Raw genomic sequence first — 16,852 nt, forward strand, 5'->3', positions numbered from 1 at the left:
GAAACACGGATGAAACATACATCTGAAACATTTGAAACACTCGAAACATACGCTTGCAACATGCCTCTGAAACAAATGCAACATGTGCAACATAAAAACACTTGAAACATACATATGTAACATAGGGGAGGGGACCGTCGGGGGTGGGCCAGAGCCGCCCACTCCCCTGCAACACCGCCACGCCACCTCCATGGATCTCGTTCGTACTCCATGGATCTCGCCCGGGGCGGGGGAGAGGGCCACTGGATCCACGGGCGTTGGGCGCTCCCAGTGGATGAGGACGCCGGGGTGGAGGAGTGTGCCGCCGCCGGCCAAGGGGGCAGTCATAGCCGCGCGTCGGGGTAGGCACGGGGCGCGAGCACGAAAAGGAGGAAGCGACTGAGCGCGGGAGTGAGCAGAGTGAGGCGTCCCGTTCCGGACGTCTTAATTGGAGCATTGTTGTTTTATCTTATCAAACATTTAGTAAGGCCTTGTTTAATTCCAAAAAGTTTTCCTAAAAAGTGTTACAGTAGTTATCACATCGAATCTTGCGATACGTGCATGGAGCATTAAATGTAGACGAAAAAAACTAATTGCACAATTTAGTTGAAAATCGCGAGACGAACATTTTGAGCCTAATTAGTCCATAATTGAATACTAATTGTCAAATAAAAACGAAAGTACTACAATAGCCAAATTCCCAAATTTCACCCAACTAAACAAGGCCTGAGTTTTTCCCCTTTCATATAGAATAGCATGCTAGTATTTCTCTAACTCAGCGTTTTATATACTACCGACCGTGGCATTTTATCACTTCACAGAGGGCTTTCGCTAAGTACGAAAGGGAGAGTTACGAAAAGTTGATTTCAGACATTGAAGCACAACCCAGTGAAACGGTACATGCAGTGTTGAAGTCCTTTCTACACAAGATCTACAAGAGGAAGTACTCTAATACATTTCCTCAGCATGTGAAGCAGCAGGGTAGAATCATTTGGGTCTAGTATACAAGATATATAAGCAAATACAGGCTTAGAGGTACGACGTTTGTTGAAAAACAATAGTACGTTCCCGAGGGGATAAACGGAAAAAAGAGAGGAAAAACACAGTAGTTTTCGTTGGTCTATAGACTTGCAATAATTTCAAATCATCGGCCAATGTGACCAATGTTCTAAACAGTAGGTCAGATGGACACATGTATCTTCTTGCACATTTTCCTATTCACTATGTCTAATAACCTGTATGAAGTAACAGAACTATCTATTCTTTAATCATACAAGGGAAATCATATTTATAAGAAAAATTAAGCTATTGTTATAACTTTCTTGTTCTGTCAGGTTACGGGTTGCGAGTACTCTGTCTCCTGGATACCGCAGACTGATGGAGCTGACAAACTTCAAAAACCAATGCTCTGTAGTCTGTACATCAACCCTCTTTAAGTCCTTTAACTGTCTAAGCGCACTCTGGTCACTCTGTCAATACTCTGATACTCCATGTCTCTGTAGCTACTGCTGCAAATGCTACAGCTCCCATTGAGGCTGGTACTAATTGTGAACAGTATCTGACCAATCAAAACGGTGAGTGCAGACTTGTGTAAACACTTTCGTTAAAAGTTAGTCATCAGCTGAGCAGATTTCGGTGTGCCAATGGCTCCTTGTTCCAAAAGATGCATGGCCGCACTATAGGAGAACTTCCTGGCAAATAAAAAACATGGAACCAACGTACCATTGCATTGGCACCACTCTGTCCTCTGCTCCATTTGATAGTTGACATGATCAATTCTCTACAAAAATATTCATAACAAATTATGAGTGGTGTGGTGGTAACTGAGCAATAACAATATATATGTTCTGTCCTACAGAACTCAATGTTTATCTAAGAAAGTGGGCTGTCATAAAAGTAAACCATACAATGGATCATGCTTGAATAATAGAATGCACAATGCCATCAGGCATCGATGATTAAACCTATTCTCAACACATAGGTTTGAGGTAACTAATTCTACCATGCAAACACAAATTCTGATCTGAGTAACAGACATACAGAAGAAAATTAAGAGCCTACCTTGATACAATTGATATGCTCAGGGCTAGATGTATCATACTCAAATTTCATAGGATGCCAAGTCATTTTGTCTTTCGGATTTGATGATTGGTTCCATGAGGTATAGGTCAAAGTTCTTCTCTCCAGTTCATCTTCAAGACCTTTGATCTAGAATATATTAAAATAATGTGCCACCATTATGAATCTGTGTGATAATTATGACAGTTCCAACTTTGAGATCTATAGAAGTAACAACAAAGCTTACAGAAAATAATGTCTGCACATAATGTTCATCCGGAATACAATCATGCTCCTGTTGAGTTATTCCTTTCTGAAAAGTTAAACATGACATAATGTGTCAGGCACATAATTAAATGAACAAGAAACCTTATGTGCTTTGAGCAACACCTATGAACAAGAAACTCTATGTGCTCCTTTCTTTTTGCAATCATATGTGTAAGTATGACAACTGACAACTAGATCTACTTCATCTGAATACATGCTTGAGGATATTCGAAGAGAATGTGGACAGCTGAACTTTACCAGTACCTGCTTTCTCCGAAAGGTGAGCCCCAGTTGTCTCTGCAAGGAAAGTGGATTCGTTAAATGTAAACACTAATCAAACAAACAAGAACATTCAATTAGAGGATCAGACGGTCAGTTGTTTGATGCATGAAAAATAGTTACTGAACAGGGGATGGAAAATCAGTTCACCCATTAGATTGATTTAGGATTGAAACAAACAAAAAGAAAACACTTACCACCCTCTGTCACAAATTATAGATCGTTTTTGCTTTTCTATGTACATAGCTTTTGCTATGCACCTACATATACGATGTGTCTAGATACATAATATAAGTAGTGTATATAAAAAGCCAAAATGGCCTATAAATTGAAACGGAGGGAGTACCTAATATAAAACTTAGACAAGTCACATCATTTACAGAATATCACATTTGGTAAGATGAAATGTAGTCCATATTACAAAGCATAGAGCAATGGCGCAGATCCAATTATGTTTATTACTAGCTCCAGTACATTATAAATCTCATTTTAGCTAAGATTGCACAGATCAAGGTAAGCATTGTTCTTATATACGATATTTCCCAATCTACAGTAAAATCGCCTTCTCAAAGTGCCAAACAACAGGCATTGAATGCCACAATTTTGGCTCACAACTTCATATCTCTAGAGTAATTACAAACCTAATAAAAGTGTGCACGAATGAAATAAACTAAAAACTTACAGCATTTGGCCTTCGTCCAAGCAAGCTCTTGGTTACTACCATCTGCAGAAGTTGGTTAAACCCAAAAAAACTGTAACTGCTGCTGATTGAAGAATATGAAGACTATATTATTGTGTTGTATTAGAGCCTCGTATAAGTGAGATAAAGATCATAATAAATCTGCACCAGTAATTGATCATGGTGCTAATCAAAATAGACTGTAATCAAGTGGAAATCATAAAGTAGTTTTTATGAAGATAGTCCTGGAAGTGTAGACTACATCGAGTAATGTTGTTTGTGGAAAAGAAGACCAGAATAGATTTCATAAAACTAGCTCAGATTAGTATTTAAACCTTGAAAGTATTTGAGCAGTTTGCTTGGCACTTATCCAATTAATTGGACCACAAGTGAATCAAAATTAAAGGGACAGTTGTTTCTCCCATCTAATTTCAATAAAAGTCAGCTCATCTCATGCTTTTGTTCAACTAGTTGTAAGCTCATGGATCCAAGGATCTACACTTATTAGAGCAATAAAGAGAAAAAAAATGAAACAACAAGGTGCACTGGAAATCCCTTTGATAGTTACCAAATGAAGCTAAAAAACAAATGAAGCTAAAAACAAATTCCAGTGTCAATATGAAGAGAAGCTAAAAAACAAATGAAGCTAAAAACAAATTCCAGTTTCAACATGAAGAGAACAACAATATACCTGGCAATGTCTTCTGAATACTTTTAATAAATTTTTGTCACCAACAACAACTTCAGCATGTTTTCTGATTAATACTACCCACTGAAATGAGTTGACAGATGGACCCAGAAGTCAGAATACAGCTCTCAGCAGGTATTGAAATATATATAGGAACAAGAAAGGTCACAAACTAATAACCTGAGATCCTTTCCTCCATTTATCCTTTGGAATGGCAGGAGACATCTTTTGATTGTAACGCTTCTCCGTCTTGTCAACGAAGCTGCAAGACTAATAAGTTATTATATTTGAGAACAAATAATTGAAATATTGAAGATTGTGGAGAAAATCAAAATGAACAAACAAGAAATTGCATGTTTTTTCCCCATTACCTGTCTACAAAACTTTTAGGTGAAGCCATCAAGTAAGTATATATGGAGCTGAAATTGTAGAGAGGAACACAGCTGCATACGGTGAAAAAAAAGAAAAAAATGTATCAAAATGTTAAATTCTAATATAGAAATCGCAAACTTTAAATAACAAGTGAGGACGTTGTTATGCCAACATATGAAAGCAAAACAAAACGTGATATGGAGACACTAGAGAATATTATTAGAAAAGTATATCGAGAGCAGTAAGCAGTACCAGCAGAACAGGACGTCCAAATGTATATGACTAGGTCAATTACCATTACCAAACATCTTTTAAAGGTTATTATTAAACCGATCAAGAGTCAGACAATGTACCGTGCATTTCATCATGGACCACTTCACGGAATTTGAACTAGACGTACGAACAAGATCAGTTAACACATGTGGCGAACATCAGAAAGTAGCACACCTACCTATCAGAGAGCAAAACAAAGCGCTGGTTCGCGGGATCCTGAAGCGCGGCGGCAAACAACATCCTCTCTGCCTCGACCATGGTTGCCTCTCCCCACACCACCTGCGGGTCGCAACCATATATTCCGTCAAAACCGTACCAAGAGACCCCACGTCATACTAAAGGTACAGTAGAAAATACAGATGGTCCAACCTTGACGCTCCTCGCAAGTTGCCGCCCGTAGAAGTATGGCGATCCCGTGGTGGTGCGGTCGAGCTGGAACCCCGGCGCGGAGTGCACGTACACCGAGAGCCTCCCCTCCTCGCCGTTCTGCAAAAACATGGGGAGCGATCAGGCCACCAATTATTAAATCGAATATAGATAACCAGACGCGAGGGATCGATAAGGGGGGGTTGATACTTACGCGGAAGAAGGCGTCCCAGAGGAAGTCGAGCGGCACCCCCGCACGGACGAGGAAGAGGAAGGCGACCTTAGCGGGGCCTTCGGAGGGCGGCGGCGCAGGGGGCGGAACGCCCAGGAGCGGCTGGGCGCGGAACAGCGCCACGAAGAGGAGCAGGAAGGAGAGCGACGCGGCGAGGCGGACGCAGAGGCGGGCCCGCGCGCGGCGGCCGACTGGCGGGAGCAGCGCCGCCACGGACGCTGACCGCTTCACCGGCATCTTCGTGCGCGTATGTGTGGCGGTGGCCTGCTACTGCTGGCACTGGCAGGCCTCCGTGGCATCCAAAACTGAAAGGCGGGCGGCGGGGAGCCGGGGAGGGAGAATGGGAGTCGGGAGAGGACTAAAAAAGAGGAGATGGCGTTTACCGCGGGAGGCCGAGGCGGGGCGGGGGGGTTTGCGTGCGTGGCGTTTCGGGGCGGGCGGGCGGCGGCGCGTGGGAGAGGCGGTGACGGGTTGTGTTGTGCGCGCGCGCGGGTGGTGGTGCCGTGGTGGAGTGGAGGCGGACGGGAGCCGCCGAGCAGGGAACGGACGAACGGGGAGCGATGCGATGGTGGGCCGTGCCCGCCGGTGCGTGTTGGGGTGTTGGACTGAGGTTTTCGGTGCGGTCTTTCCGGTTCGGCCTCGTGACGCGCACGGCGTCCCTGTCGGGCGCTGGTGCGTATGCCGCCGCTGCGGGTGTGGATGGGGACCGGAAATACGCATACGCGGCGGTGTGGGGCCCTCCTAGGATCTGGAGCGCAGGGTTCAGGTTCCAGTGAGATTATTCCGGATTCCGCTTGTTTTTATCTATACTTTTTGATGATTGATCGAAGGGATTCGAGGATCATAGTCCCCGTCGACGCGCTTCGTGATTTCTGAGGGCTTTTTGGCTTGGGCTCATCATATGCCTTGTCGTGACCTGCTTTTCTAGATTTCGCCGTGATTTGCGACATGGAGAATGAAGGAATCGGTATGCTATTGTACTCTCTCAAGGCTCGTTTCGAGGGGAAAAACTTCGTGGCAACAAACACTTTCTATCTTGCAAATTTATACAGCAAAAATCTATCTACTGGGATAAAACCACGGGCATGTGCAAGCACGGATCTTACCGTTTGGTTGGTCTTGCATGTGGAATTGGGAGTAAAAAAATAAAATTAACGACCTTCGCCATCGAATCTCTTGGTTAATTAAAGAGTTAAATGAGGAAACAACGAAGCAGAAAGAGAGAACTTCAACGGGATAGTTACGTCATTACGTGTCCTTTAACAACGGTGAAACCATCAAACTGGAGGACGGAGCACGCTGATTGGCGATGGAGCATCTGTGGGTTATATATACAGCATGCAACCATGGCTCTACCTGATAAATAAACAGTCAAGTCGTTGCCCTGCCGCTTCGCTTCGGCCAGGCCACCTGTCGCTGGGCCTTGTCCACCCACTCGTCGGTCGTCACCCATTGGTCAGAATGGGTTGCACTTGCACGGTTCCTCTCTATCAGTTGCAGCTCACAGGCACAGCTAATCGCTTCAGTTCAGTGACTTCAGTCCACCGGGCTTGAATCCTGGTGCTCGCGAAACAGACAGCGGATTCAACCGTTTCCTCGACTTGACATGCGAAAGCAAACGTGAATTTGCAGCGAAAAGTGGCGAAACTGAAATTTCAAGGAGCGAAGCAGGTGGTGGCAACGTGACAATCGACGGAGGCTCGATGCCGCGCGTTACAATAAGATGCTTATTAGGAGTCCTTGTCATAGACGATGTTCAGCCGGGAACAAGTTGTCGCCTGGTTGTTTCACGTGTGTTTGGCCTTGCGAAAAATAAAATAAAAATGTACCCAACTGGTTGGCATTGTGGTGTTTTGCATCCGAACCAAGCTTTCGTGCGGGGAGGATATGCGGATGCGGATGCAGCGACCGTAACAAGCTTCAAGGAAATTCCCAAGCTCAAGTCACAACATTTAAACTCGTGGATCAAGCATGCCATCAATGGCCCAAATAATGTCCAATAATCTATTGTACATCCACATGCCAATGTCTTAGCTTCCACCAAGTGACACAAGAGATCAGTCATGCGCTTCTGTTCCAAAAGCGACAGGCAACACTGCGTTTCACTACCTTGGATGCTTTATTTAATAAGAAACTCTGAAACTTCCATCACATAAGTATAGCACATAACTCAAAAAGACCACATACTAAAACATGCAGACAGCTTATTACTTTATTAGATACACTTCATGGATTACCACAGCACCCCGGCAATGCAGTCACGGGATTGTAAAACTGGACGAGTTTTCTCCACGCACTAAATAAACAGGATAGTAGGCACTAACCCAGGCTAACAGGTAAGAGCTGGGTTCAGAATAACCAATGCGACATCGATTATAATAAAAGGATGATTTATTTGCACGTCCACGCACATCTGCATCATCATTTGGTGGCGATGAACAGCCCCCACCTCTGCTCACCAGCAGAACTCCTCTGCAGTTTTGCCTTCCAACCGTTCACAATATCATCGTAGTCCTCCTGGAATATATAAGTGAATTTCAGAGCTAGAGATGTCAAAGCCACAAAAGAAAGGATGCAGGCTCCTAATCTGCCTGCCAGTCCATGATTGGAGTTCTTAAGGGCTTCTGTTGAATCACCTGAGTGAAGTCAGACAGGAAATCATCCTTGTTCTTTTCAAATTTAGCTAATTCCTTCTCTAAAACACCAAGGAACTGAAATTCAACACAGAGCACGGATTAGTATATTAGTAGAAACTTGTCTTCATCCAAACATCTTAGTGGAAAAGCTAGTTACAAAGAAACCTGATCAGTTCGATCCTCGGCAATGACATCACGAAAACCAGCACTCTTTAGCATCTGGATAATATGACGAACAAGCAAGAGTCAGTGCTGCATTTTGATGAAACTGTATCTAGTATAACCATATAAAAATGCAAGTAAGAAGCACCTGTCCATAAGCCTCCACATCATGTAGGTCATAACCTCTCTGCTTGATGTATACTGCAAATTCCTCTGATGGTTTCCCAGGACTCCTGCAGTAGTCGCTGATAAGGACCTTGCCCCCAGGCTTCAGCCATTTGAAGAAACTTTTGAACAAAGAGGGTTTGTCCTGCAAAACAAAAGCAAAATCATGTCAACCTAAACAATGTTACTCTGAACAAAACAAGCGAGCAGCATTTAACGCTGGGATGTGATTATAAAAAAAAAATGTCTCTCAAGTATCATTTCGTATAATTTAGAACTTTAAGATGCATCAAGTGTGGCTTCTGAAAAAAAGTATAAATCTGAAACAGGATATATTTGAAACATACATGTATATGAAGGATGGTATCACGGCTGTATATGACATCAAATGTGTTGTCTGGGTATGTCTTCGTGGTGCAATCAGCAACTTCAAACTCAACTGAGCAACTGCGCCCAATGGCACGCTCAAGTGCAAATGATACCATGTTTATGGAAAGATCAATACCAACAACATGAGCATCATAGTTTTCGGCCATATAAAAGTCACCTCCACCAATTCCACATCCAACATCAAGCACCTTATGTCCAGGTTTGAGATCCAGCTTATCCACAAATTCTTTTGTAGTCTCTGTTGGACAGTGATACATAACAACATTTAAGGGCACAATGCAAATAGAACATCACAAGTTAAAAATAAAAGGGATTGCCGCACTCACCAATTCCACCAGTGCTCACATAACCTTCTCCAAAGATGCGCTCGTAACGTAATATTCCACTAGCTTTGTACTGCACATTGTCCAAAAATCTTTGAAAACCCTTATCTTCCGTAGAATGAACCTTTTGCCAAAGCCAACATATCTATAAACCATAGAGACATGTCCATCACTGACCTCAGTTGACCATGGTTAACACGTGTATATCCATTGACAAACAAAAGTACCTGATTTTGGTTTTTCTTGTTTTTAACATAAGCACCAATACACTTGCAAGTAACCAGAGAAAGTTCGAAGGAATTCCCATCTTGATCAAAGGTATGGCATTCTTTGAAAACCTATTTATGGAATAAACAATCAATTAGTTATTTCAAAGAAAATGGTATTGAAAATAATAAGAAAAATAAAGAGTGAAGCAACAATCCTTCATATAATAGCTGATTTTTTTTACTGACAAGCCTGAATGTCTAATATAAGTGACAAGCAAATGGGAAAAGCACTAGGACAGTATGCCTTCTCACCTTAGTATAAAAACTTGGTTCCCGATAGTGGGTCGGATTAACTTTCCTTTTTGAATCTCCAGATTGATGGAAGCAAGATTCCCTAAAGAAGATATAGCCACCAACCTTCAACCATTTTACCATTCTTTGAACTAGCTGCTCAACCTTAAGAGATGAAAGTTGGAAAATTCAAGAGCTAGAAACTTAAAATATATTTCGGTCAGCACATTCGAACAACAATTTTAACTCATTTAGAAAACAGGTGCCCTTCAGAATTTTTATGACACAGATCCATTTTACAAGGACAACCTCAGCAAGAAGATCAAGGAATGCTATGGAACTATCCACTACCTCTTCATCTGAAAGATACATCAATAACCAATTTGAAAATATCAGATCCATGGAGTTAGCTTGAAGCACCAGGTCCTGGGACATCACATCAGCACACATAAAGGATGCATTCTTGTAGTGACCATTAATGCTTTCATTCTGCAAGAAAAAAATTGCATAAAAGAAATGAATGAATCAACCATACACACATCTAGAAATCAGATGAAGGCCATCATATTTCAAGTTGGCACAGCACAAAACTTTTATATGAAGACATTTCAAATTTCAATACCTTTTTAATTGCACTTTCAATAAAATCCAGAGCAAGAACATTCCCAGCTGTTTTGGCAAGTTCTCCAGTGAAACGGCCTATTCCAGCACCAAGCTCCAGTACAGATTTTCCTTCATATGAAGGAAGCAAAGACAGGACCTACAGAAAAGGACCAGAAGCATATCAAAATGTTTAGCCCTAAAGCCAAGGTGCTTTCAGGAACACCTTCTCTTACAAATCAAAATGATGTCTGCGAAATAAAAAATTTATTATCATTTCATGCAACCAGTGGACATAGCATACTTATGTCACAGTTCCTGAAAATAAAATAGAACTGGTTCAATTTTTAAATCAAATCATCAATAAATGCAAGCTTCAATTTTCAATTCCTATTTTTTTCTTTACAGATGTTATATTAAACTAAGAAATCTCATAGTCAGAACATGCTTACAGAAAAAGCACCAAGCAAATATGAGTTTCTTTTGGAAAGCACTTAAAGATACAACCTACAAGGAAAATCAAGGTATCTATCATAGAACACAATAAAATAAAGTCATGGTGTAAATTTGCTTTTATTTCAGCTTTTTTGTATATTCCTAATATTTAACAGTCTAGAACGTGGAAAATAATCAGTACAATATTTTTTCTTATGGTCATAATTAGTACATGTATAGTTTACTACATCAGAGTAAAAGGGCTCAGCTACTCAAAAGAAGCAAACATTTACCTTGTTTGTTATTCAGAGTTTAGCTAATAAATTAATTATACTTCACATCACAGATTAAAAGACCTGGCGTGACCTCAAGTGAACAGGCAATTTTCTTGGCCAAGTCCAGTTTTCACTCTTTACAGAAAAAGAAAAGAAAAAAAATATGTCAACGTAACCCTCTCCCATCACAATCATAGCACACTTGTAGGCAAAAAATAAAATAAAATAAATATCTATCAACGTAACCCTCTGCCATCACAATCATAGCACACCTGTGTTGAGCAACACAAATTGCCGACCAGTTTATCCAAAAAATAAAGTGCACCGCTTTTATTTCCGCACACGTGTCCCTTCAGAGATTGCCATGTGATACTGCGGAGCAAAGGCTGAGTGTGGCTGACACATACTGCCCAGATCCAAGCAGATGGATCCCGAAAGGCACTAACAACTAACAGTATGTGCACCTAAATACCTATCAGTAACAAACAATGGAATGGATAATAGGGGAAAACATCATCGCGGAAACAATCACCTCGGGGCGCTCCTCCTTGTCGAGATCGACAGCGCGGGAGTCCAGCATCATGGCCTCGACGGTGAGGTTCTTGGAATGCTCCTCCCAGTAGCTCTTCTGCGCCTGCCTCTCCTCTAGCCCCATCTTCCCTGCAACGGCCCGCAAACAAATCATCAACACAGAACAAAGCAAACCGCACACACCATGTGCTCGACACTTCTCCCCATCCAACCCAAACAACACGAAAACGCAACGAGCAGATCTGATCCCCTCTGCACGGATCGACGCGTGGGAGTGCAATAGCTTACCGTTAACAGAAACAACGGCGGCGGTGGGGGCGTCCATCACGGTAAGTCGTTGCGTGCGTTCGTCCGTTCGTCAGTCAGAAATTCAGAACCGAGTTCAAACGAAACGAGCGAGGGATGGCTGTGAGATTAAGATCCCTCGATGGCGAGGCGGGCGCGGGAGAAGCTCCGGGAGCGGCGGTTGAAGGAGCGGCCGCGCTGCTGCATCCACCACCTGATCGCGGCGAGGTTGGGGGAGGAGGGAGACGGTGGCTGTGGCCAGTGGCTTGCGACTGTATACGGGATCCTGGAAGGGAGAGAGGTTAGGTGGTGGCATTTATAGGCGGGAACCGGGAGCCGGGAAACCCGATCGACCGTGAGATCTGTGCCTGGTGGGGCCACCCGCAGCGTGCATGCTGGATCGGCGAGGATTTTTTTATCCTCTCTTTTTTGTCGTTTTGGCTGATCTATGCCACAGGTTGGCCGATTAGGCCCTGGTTGATCAACCAGCTAACTAGTACCAGTTATATATAGTAGCTAATTGTTAGCTGGCTAGTAGCTAATTGTAACTTTTGATCCACTTTGAAATTTGGCTTTAGTCCTGGTATTTTTCGCGTTCGGGACTAGAGAAACCTTTAGTCCTGGTTGATAGCTCCAACCGGGGCTAAAGATCCCTGCCCAACGGCTACTGCGGTAGGCTTTTGCTGCAGTAGACCTTTAGTCTCGGTTATAGATACCAACTGGGACTGAAGGTTAACTTTTACTCCCGGCTGGAGGCTCCGTCCGGGACTAGAAAATCCTAGATTATATTACCCATTCCTCTTTCTCTCCCTAACTTCCCTCTCCCTCCCTCAGCCGCACAACTCTCTCTCTCTCTCGCGCGCGAGCGTGCGTGGATCGAGCGTGGGGGCGCGGCGCCTCCAATGGCGCACGAGGGCGCGGCACATCCGGCGGCGGTCCAGGGCCTAGAGCCCGGATGGACGCGGGGCGTGGCCCTCAGGCGGCGGCACGGCGACGCAGGGTCCCTCCAGCGGCAGCGCGGTTGCGCAGGGTTCCTCCGACGGCGGTGCGGTTGCGCAGGGTTCCTCCGGCGGCGGTGCGGGTCTTAGAGCCCGGATGGACGCGGTCGTCCGCGGTAAGTCAGCTGTTGCTGCCATCCCATCTGCTGTTGTAAGCTACTCGCTGTTGTTGCCCTGTTGGTGCGCTTAGGTTGCTGGGTTAGCGGCTGGTGTTTGAAGGTGCTCCAGTTAATCTGTTACAGCCACGCTTAGCAGTGAGTTGGACCTCTTAATTTGCAGTAGTTCTCAGTCAACCGATTAGAGAATTTTGTTTAGCAGTGAGTCCCTCCTGTAGGCAGGTTGTCTTAGCGCTCAAATTTACACAGAGGGAGACAGTAAGTTGGCAAAATTCGAGCTGTGGTCTGATTTTTTTTTTCTTTTTTCATCAGTTAATGGATCACACTGTATAGCTCTACATATCCTAGTCATTACCATCTTTTCCACATCCGAAGTCGATTCACTTTGATCTGTTCAAAGAACAGAAATAAATAAATAAAATTATAGGCTGCAGCAACAGCTTTCGCATAAATTATTAAATACGTGTTTGAGCCATTTTCGGCTCAAAATTCTTTCTAGCAGTTTTTGAGAGTGAACATGGTTATTCAGGTGGCGGTGAACAAGCGAGCATATAACCCAATCTTCAACTCGACGCGCTACCATTGGCGACCTCAGTGGCCAGGGAGCTCCTCCGGTCGTGGCCAGGGAGCTCCTCTGGATGTGTTAGGGCATGAATGTATTTTAGATATGTCAGGTACTTGGATTTACACTTGAGTTCCTAATTTTTATTGATCCTGTTCTTAGAACTTTTTACTTCTAACCATATTCATAGTTGAAATTGTTATTATGGGATGCTTTAGTTCTATTTAGTTATAATATTTGTTCTGTTTCTATAGAAGACACTTTTGGTGCTTAAAGAAATTAGGTGAATTTTGATCGGTAGGGCGGTAGGGCGCTGCGAAGCACACTTTATTTTCTAGTGTGTGTAAAGAGATGGCTGAATCTGTCATATTCTATCGTCTCTGTTCTATCCATGTGCTGCAAATATTAAGAGGAGCTGATCAGATGCTACATCGGAAATAAATTTCGCGTGTACTATTTTCAGAAAATGATGATAGTTTCTGAAGCATATACATGAGCATTATTCATGAATAATTTTTCTGGAGTTGCATTATTCATGATAGTTTCTGAAGCATTTACGGAAATTGCACGTGTTCTATCCATGTGCGTGTTACTGGATTATTCTTGTGGTAGCTCTGCTGTTGATTTTTTCTAGCCTCAGATTCAATGATTATTCTGAATCTGTAGCTATTCAAAAGATTTAGTGATTAAATGGGCAATATATAAAAGCAAATGTTAGTATATTATTCCATTATTTAGCAGTTCGCACTATATATTATTCTCATTTTTCAAGCGGGGAGGCGAGAACATCTTCTGGCCTTCTGCTAGTAGCTCTGAGATGTCTCCTAGTAGCAGCTGGCGTTGGAAAGGATTCTTGTGTCACTTGCTATTCCTCCCTGCTTGTCAATGATCATAACAAAGCTGGTTCATTAACGATAGAACAAGGTGCAGAATTGAAAATAGAAACAAAAAAAAAAGAAATCCTTTAGTCCCGGTTGTTAATACCAACCGGGACTAAAGGGTCGGCCCACGTGGCCAGGCCAGGAGGCCTCTTTAGTTCCGGTTGGTATTACCAACCGGGACTAAAGGTGGTCCCGGGCGAGAAACCAGGACTAAAGTAGGGGCCCTTTAGTCCCGGATTCGTGCTCCCGGTTGGGAAACCGGGACTGAAGGGGTTTCCCAACCAGGAGTACAGCTTGTTTATGTAACATTAGCAGCAATCTAAATATATGATCAACTATTTATTTTTTTAAATGCTCTGTTGCTAAGGTAATATGGGCCTATGTAGCAACATGCATTGGTGCAGTAGATATCCCTGGCAACCTAAAACAGTGCTGGGATTGGCTGGATAAGTGGTTACCTAAGACAAAAAATTTCACATGTGGAGTAGCAGCCATCTGCTAGGCTATCTGGAAAGCCAGAAACAATGCTTGTTTCAATAACAAGATCATCAAGAACCCCCTAGAGATTATTTGTCATGCAGGGGTGCTAATGAAATTCTGGGCAGGGCTCTATGCAGAAGTGGACAAGAAAGCGTTGGAGGAAGGGGCCAGTCTCATGCTAAAGCTGGCAGTGGACATTCTCGCTACCAAGAAACCCAAGATGGAGACCAAGGGAGAAGAAGCTCAAGATTATCAAGATGGTGATCAATTCAAAGGATGATGCTAGATGCTGGGCTGATGGTTGATCTCATACTGGCTGTTCCAGGGGGTGCAGGAGGAGTGTGTCATTCATCCTCTCGGACTGTCGGCTTCTTTTGGCATTTTGGTATGATGTCTTCAGTTTGGCATAGGTCTCTCTTCTTTGCTGGTTAAGGTTTAAGACAATCCTGGGTAGGCGTTGTGTTTCTCTTGTCTGTGGGTAGCTCAAGTCACCTCTTGCGCTGGTGGTTAAGCGCATTATGTTGGTTGTTTCAGTAGCCCTCTTACGCTGGTGGTTAAGCGCACTTTTGTGTAGCTGTCTAGTCTTGCTTCTTCTGGCAACTCTAAAAACTGCTTGTATTTCCGTTCTTGTAATGGAAATAGGGAACATCCTCAAGTCTTAAAAAAATATATGTGATCAACTAATTTCTAACTGCTAACTATTAGTCGTAGGGATCTAAGCAGTCTGTTATGTTGTCTCTCTAATGATTCAGAGCTGGTTTGGTTGTTGTCTAAGTCTGCTACACCTAACCTTAGGAAAATTGTGGTTGTCACTGAAAATGTGGTGAGTAAAATGGAAGCCACACCTATACTAAAGTTTAACAATAAAATAAGTCTATGACATGTGGGACAAGATATTAAAAAATATGACGCATCCTAGTTGTAGCAATGAATCAAACAAGCTCTCGATTGCGAAATACTGTTTTGGCTCTTAAAGTGAGGCAAGAAGTGGCGACATATAAAGTAAAAACCTTCCGGTACACTAGTATCCTATCATGGCGCTAAATTAACAATTCTGATTGCAAAAGGGCTTCTCTTTTTAGTAAATCACTGTCGAGATTGATATTAGTGGGATGGGACACAAGTTAGTTCATGAAATCAAGACACTGATACTAAGACACTGTAGATTCATTAGTTGTTAATAATTAGCTAACTGATAATTCATACATAATATTAGCTAGCTAACTATTAGTTGTTGTTAGTTGATTTTGACCTAACTAGTATGATACTCCCTCCGTTCAATTTATAAGTCATTTTGACTTTTTTAATTCATCCATTTTGTTATGTATCTAAACATATTATTATATCTAGATGTATATAGTAAAATAGATGTAAAAACAAATAAAGCGACTCATAATTTGGAACGGGGGGAGTAGTTGTTAGTTGCGTATCCTGGATTCAAATGATCTATGAATCCAAATAAAGCCTAACTTATGACAAATTAATGCAGTTCACTACTAGAAACGGCAAATAGGAGAGTGTAATGGCCAAGGGTAGTCGAGGAGATTGTAAATAGTCAACAGTTAAGGTGTTACCGACGGTTACAAGTAAACCCATCAGTCTTTGGCGGACATGAAAAACTAATTCTCAACGGTCCTAGCGAGACATATGGCAAATGGTTACATATTCCTAACGGTCAAATTATTCTCAATCGTGCTATAAGGATACTCGGCTATTCGTTGAGCTACTCCTAATTCTTGTTGGTTGACTATTAGCCTTTATATCGAATGATCAATAGTTCAATCTTTAAGAGCATCTCCAAGATTCTTTCTAAAATTTATTCTTTAAATCATCATTTAATAAAAATTATTTTCTATATCTTTGTACCCTCCAATACTTTTCTATATCTTGTGCGTATTTTTGAGATCCACTTCGCTCACCATCTTTAGCTAGCGAGAAGTCTGAAATAGAGGATGTCTATATTTGGAGATCCATTTAAAGAGGTTGTTGAAAGGTATTTTTTTCACGGAAATCTTTGTTCCTATAAATTAGAGAGGATATAAAGAGTCTCTTGAAGTTGCTTAACAATGATATATTATAAGACTTGGTAATTAGTTGGAAATCCAATATAATGCATTAAATACTATTTATATTTGTCTAGATATTTTGAGACACGTTTTGTATTTTTTGAATTCATGGATGACTCATGGCTAATTTGTTAACTAAGGAATTTGTAGTTCAAAATTTTACAATAGAGATTATTTTTTATTTCGAGCCCACTTTCTATTTTATTTATAATTTTCTATAAAGTAAACCACATTGAAATTTTAAATAGGATTTT

General features: G+C 42.3%; 2 protein-coding genes and 1 long non-coding RNA gene across 4 annotated transcripts; 1 reads left to right on the forward strand and 2 right to left on the reverse strand.

The window, feature by feature from the left end:
* Positions 1-1,052: 1,052 nt before the first annotated feature.
* LOC136452855 (glycosyltransferase BC10-like) lies at positions 1,053-5,763 on the reverse strand. Of its 2 annotated transcripts, none has more exons than XM_066453441.1 (11): positions 5,176-5,763; positions 4,965-5,081; positions 4,774-4,874; positions 4,322-4,393; positions 4,131-4,212; positions 3,954-4,034; positions 3,266-3,307; positions 2,563-2,601; positions 2,285-2,350; positions 2,041-2,187; positions 1,053-1,759 (listed from the first exon to the last, which is right to left on the reverse strand). In XM_066453441.1, exons 1-11 carry the CDS (start codon positions 5,428-5,430, stop codon positions 1,583-1,585), a joined length of 1,179 nt encoding a protein of 392 aa, XP_066309538.1. In that variant the 5' UTR covers positions 5,431-5,763; the 3' UTR covers positions 1,053-1,582. The 2 variants fall into 2 exon arrangements, with proteins under 2 accessions (XP_066309538.1, XP_066309539.1); XM_066453442.1 differs by having other exon boundaries at positions 1,054-1,759; positions 2,569-2,601; positions 5,176-5,759.
* A 1,628-nt stretch (positions 5,764-7,391) lies between these two features.
* Positions 7,392-11,777, reverse strand: LOC136452856 (phosphoethanolamine N-methyltransferase-like). The gene is made up of 12 exons (XM_066453443.1): positions 11,499-11,777; positions 11,212-11,339; positions 9,992-10,129; positions 9,721-9,858; positions 9,391-9,534; positions 9,097-9,207; positions 8,873-9,014; positions 8,504-8,784; positions 8,140-8,301; positions 7,995-8,048; positions 7,830-7,904; positions 7,392-7,710 (listed from the first exon to the last, which is right to left on the reverse strand). The coding sequence occupies exons 1-12, from the start codon at positions 11,533-11,535 to the stop codon at positions 7,615-7,617; spliced, it is 1,506 nt and encodes a 501-aa protein (XP_066309540.1). The 5' UTR covers positions 11,536-11,777; the 3' UTR covers positions 7,392-7,614.
* A 579-nt stretch (positions 11,778-12,356) lies between these two features.
* Positions 12,357-15,177, forward strand: LOC136452858 (uncharacterized). Its single transcript, XR_010758918.1, has 3 exons — positions 12,357-12,609; positions 13,139-13,283; positions 14,658-15,177. It is a non-coding gene; the product is annotated as an uncharacterized lncRNA (long non-coding RNA).
* The last annotated feature ends 1,675 nt before the right edge of the window (positions 15,178-16,852 follow it).

The sequence above is a fragment of the Miscanthus floridulus genome, chromosome 5 (genome assembly GCF_019320115.1).
Source record: "Miscanthus floridulus cultivar M001 chromosome 5, ASM1932011v1, whole genome shotgun sequence".
NCBI classification, from domain to species: domain Eukaryota; kingdom Viridiplantae; phylum Streptophyta; class Magnoliopsida; order Poales; family Poaceae; genus Miscanthus; species Miscanthus floridulus.

Coding starts and splice junctions, on each gene's coding strand:
- LOC136452855 (XM_066453441.1), bottom strand. CDS start 5,430: ATGCCGGTGAAGCGGTCAGCGTCCGTGGCGGCGCTGCTCCCGCCAGTC. Junction 4,394..4,773: donor TTTGTTTTGCTCTCTGATAG/GTAGGTGTGCTA, acceptor CACCGTATGCAG/CTGTGTTCCTCTCTACAATT. Junction 2,602..3,265: donor TTGGACGAAGGCCAAATGCT/GTAAGTTTTTAG, acceptor CTTTCCTTGCAG/AGACAACTGGGGCTCACCTT.
- LOC136452856 (XM_066453443.1), bottom strand. CDS start 11,535: ATGGACGCCCCCACCGCCGCCGTTGTTTCTGTTAACG. Junction 9,859..9,991: donor TTGAAAGTGCAATTAAAAAG/GTATTGAAATTT, acceptor TTTTTCTTGCAG/AATGAAAGCATTAATGGTCA. Junction 9,208..9,390: donor AACCAAGTTTTTATACTAAG/GTGAGAAGGCAT, acceptor TTCCATAAATAG/GTTTTCAAAGAATGCCATAC.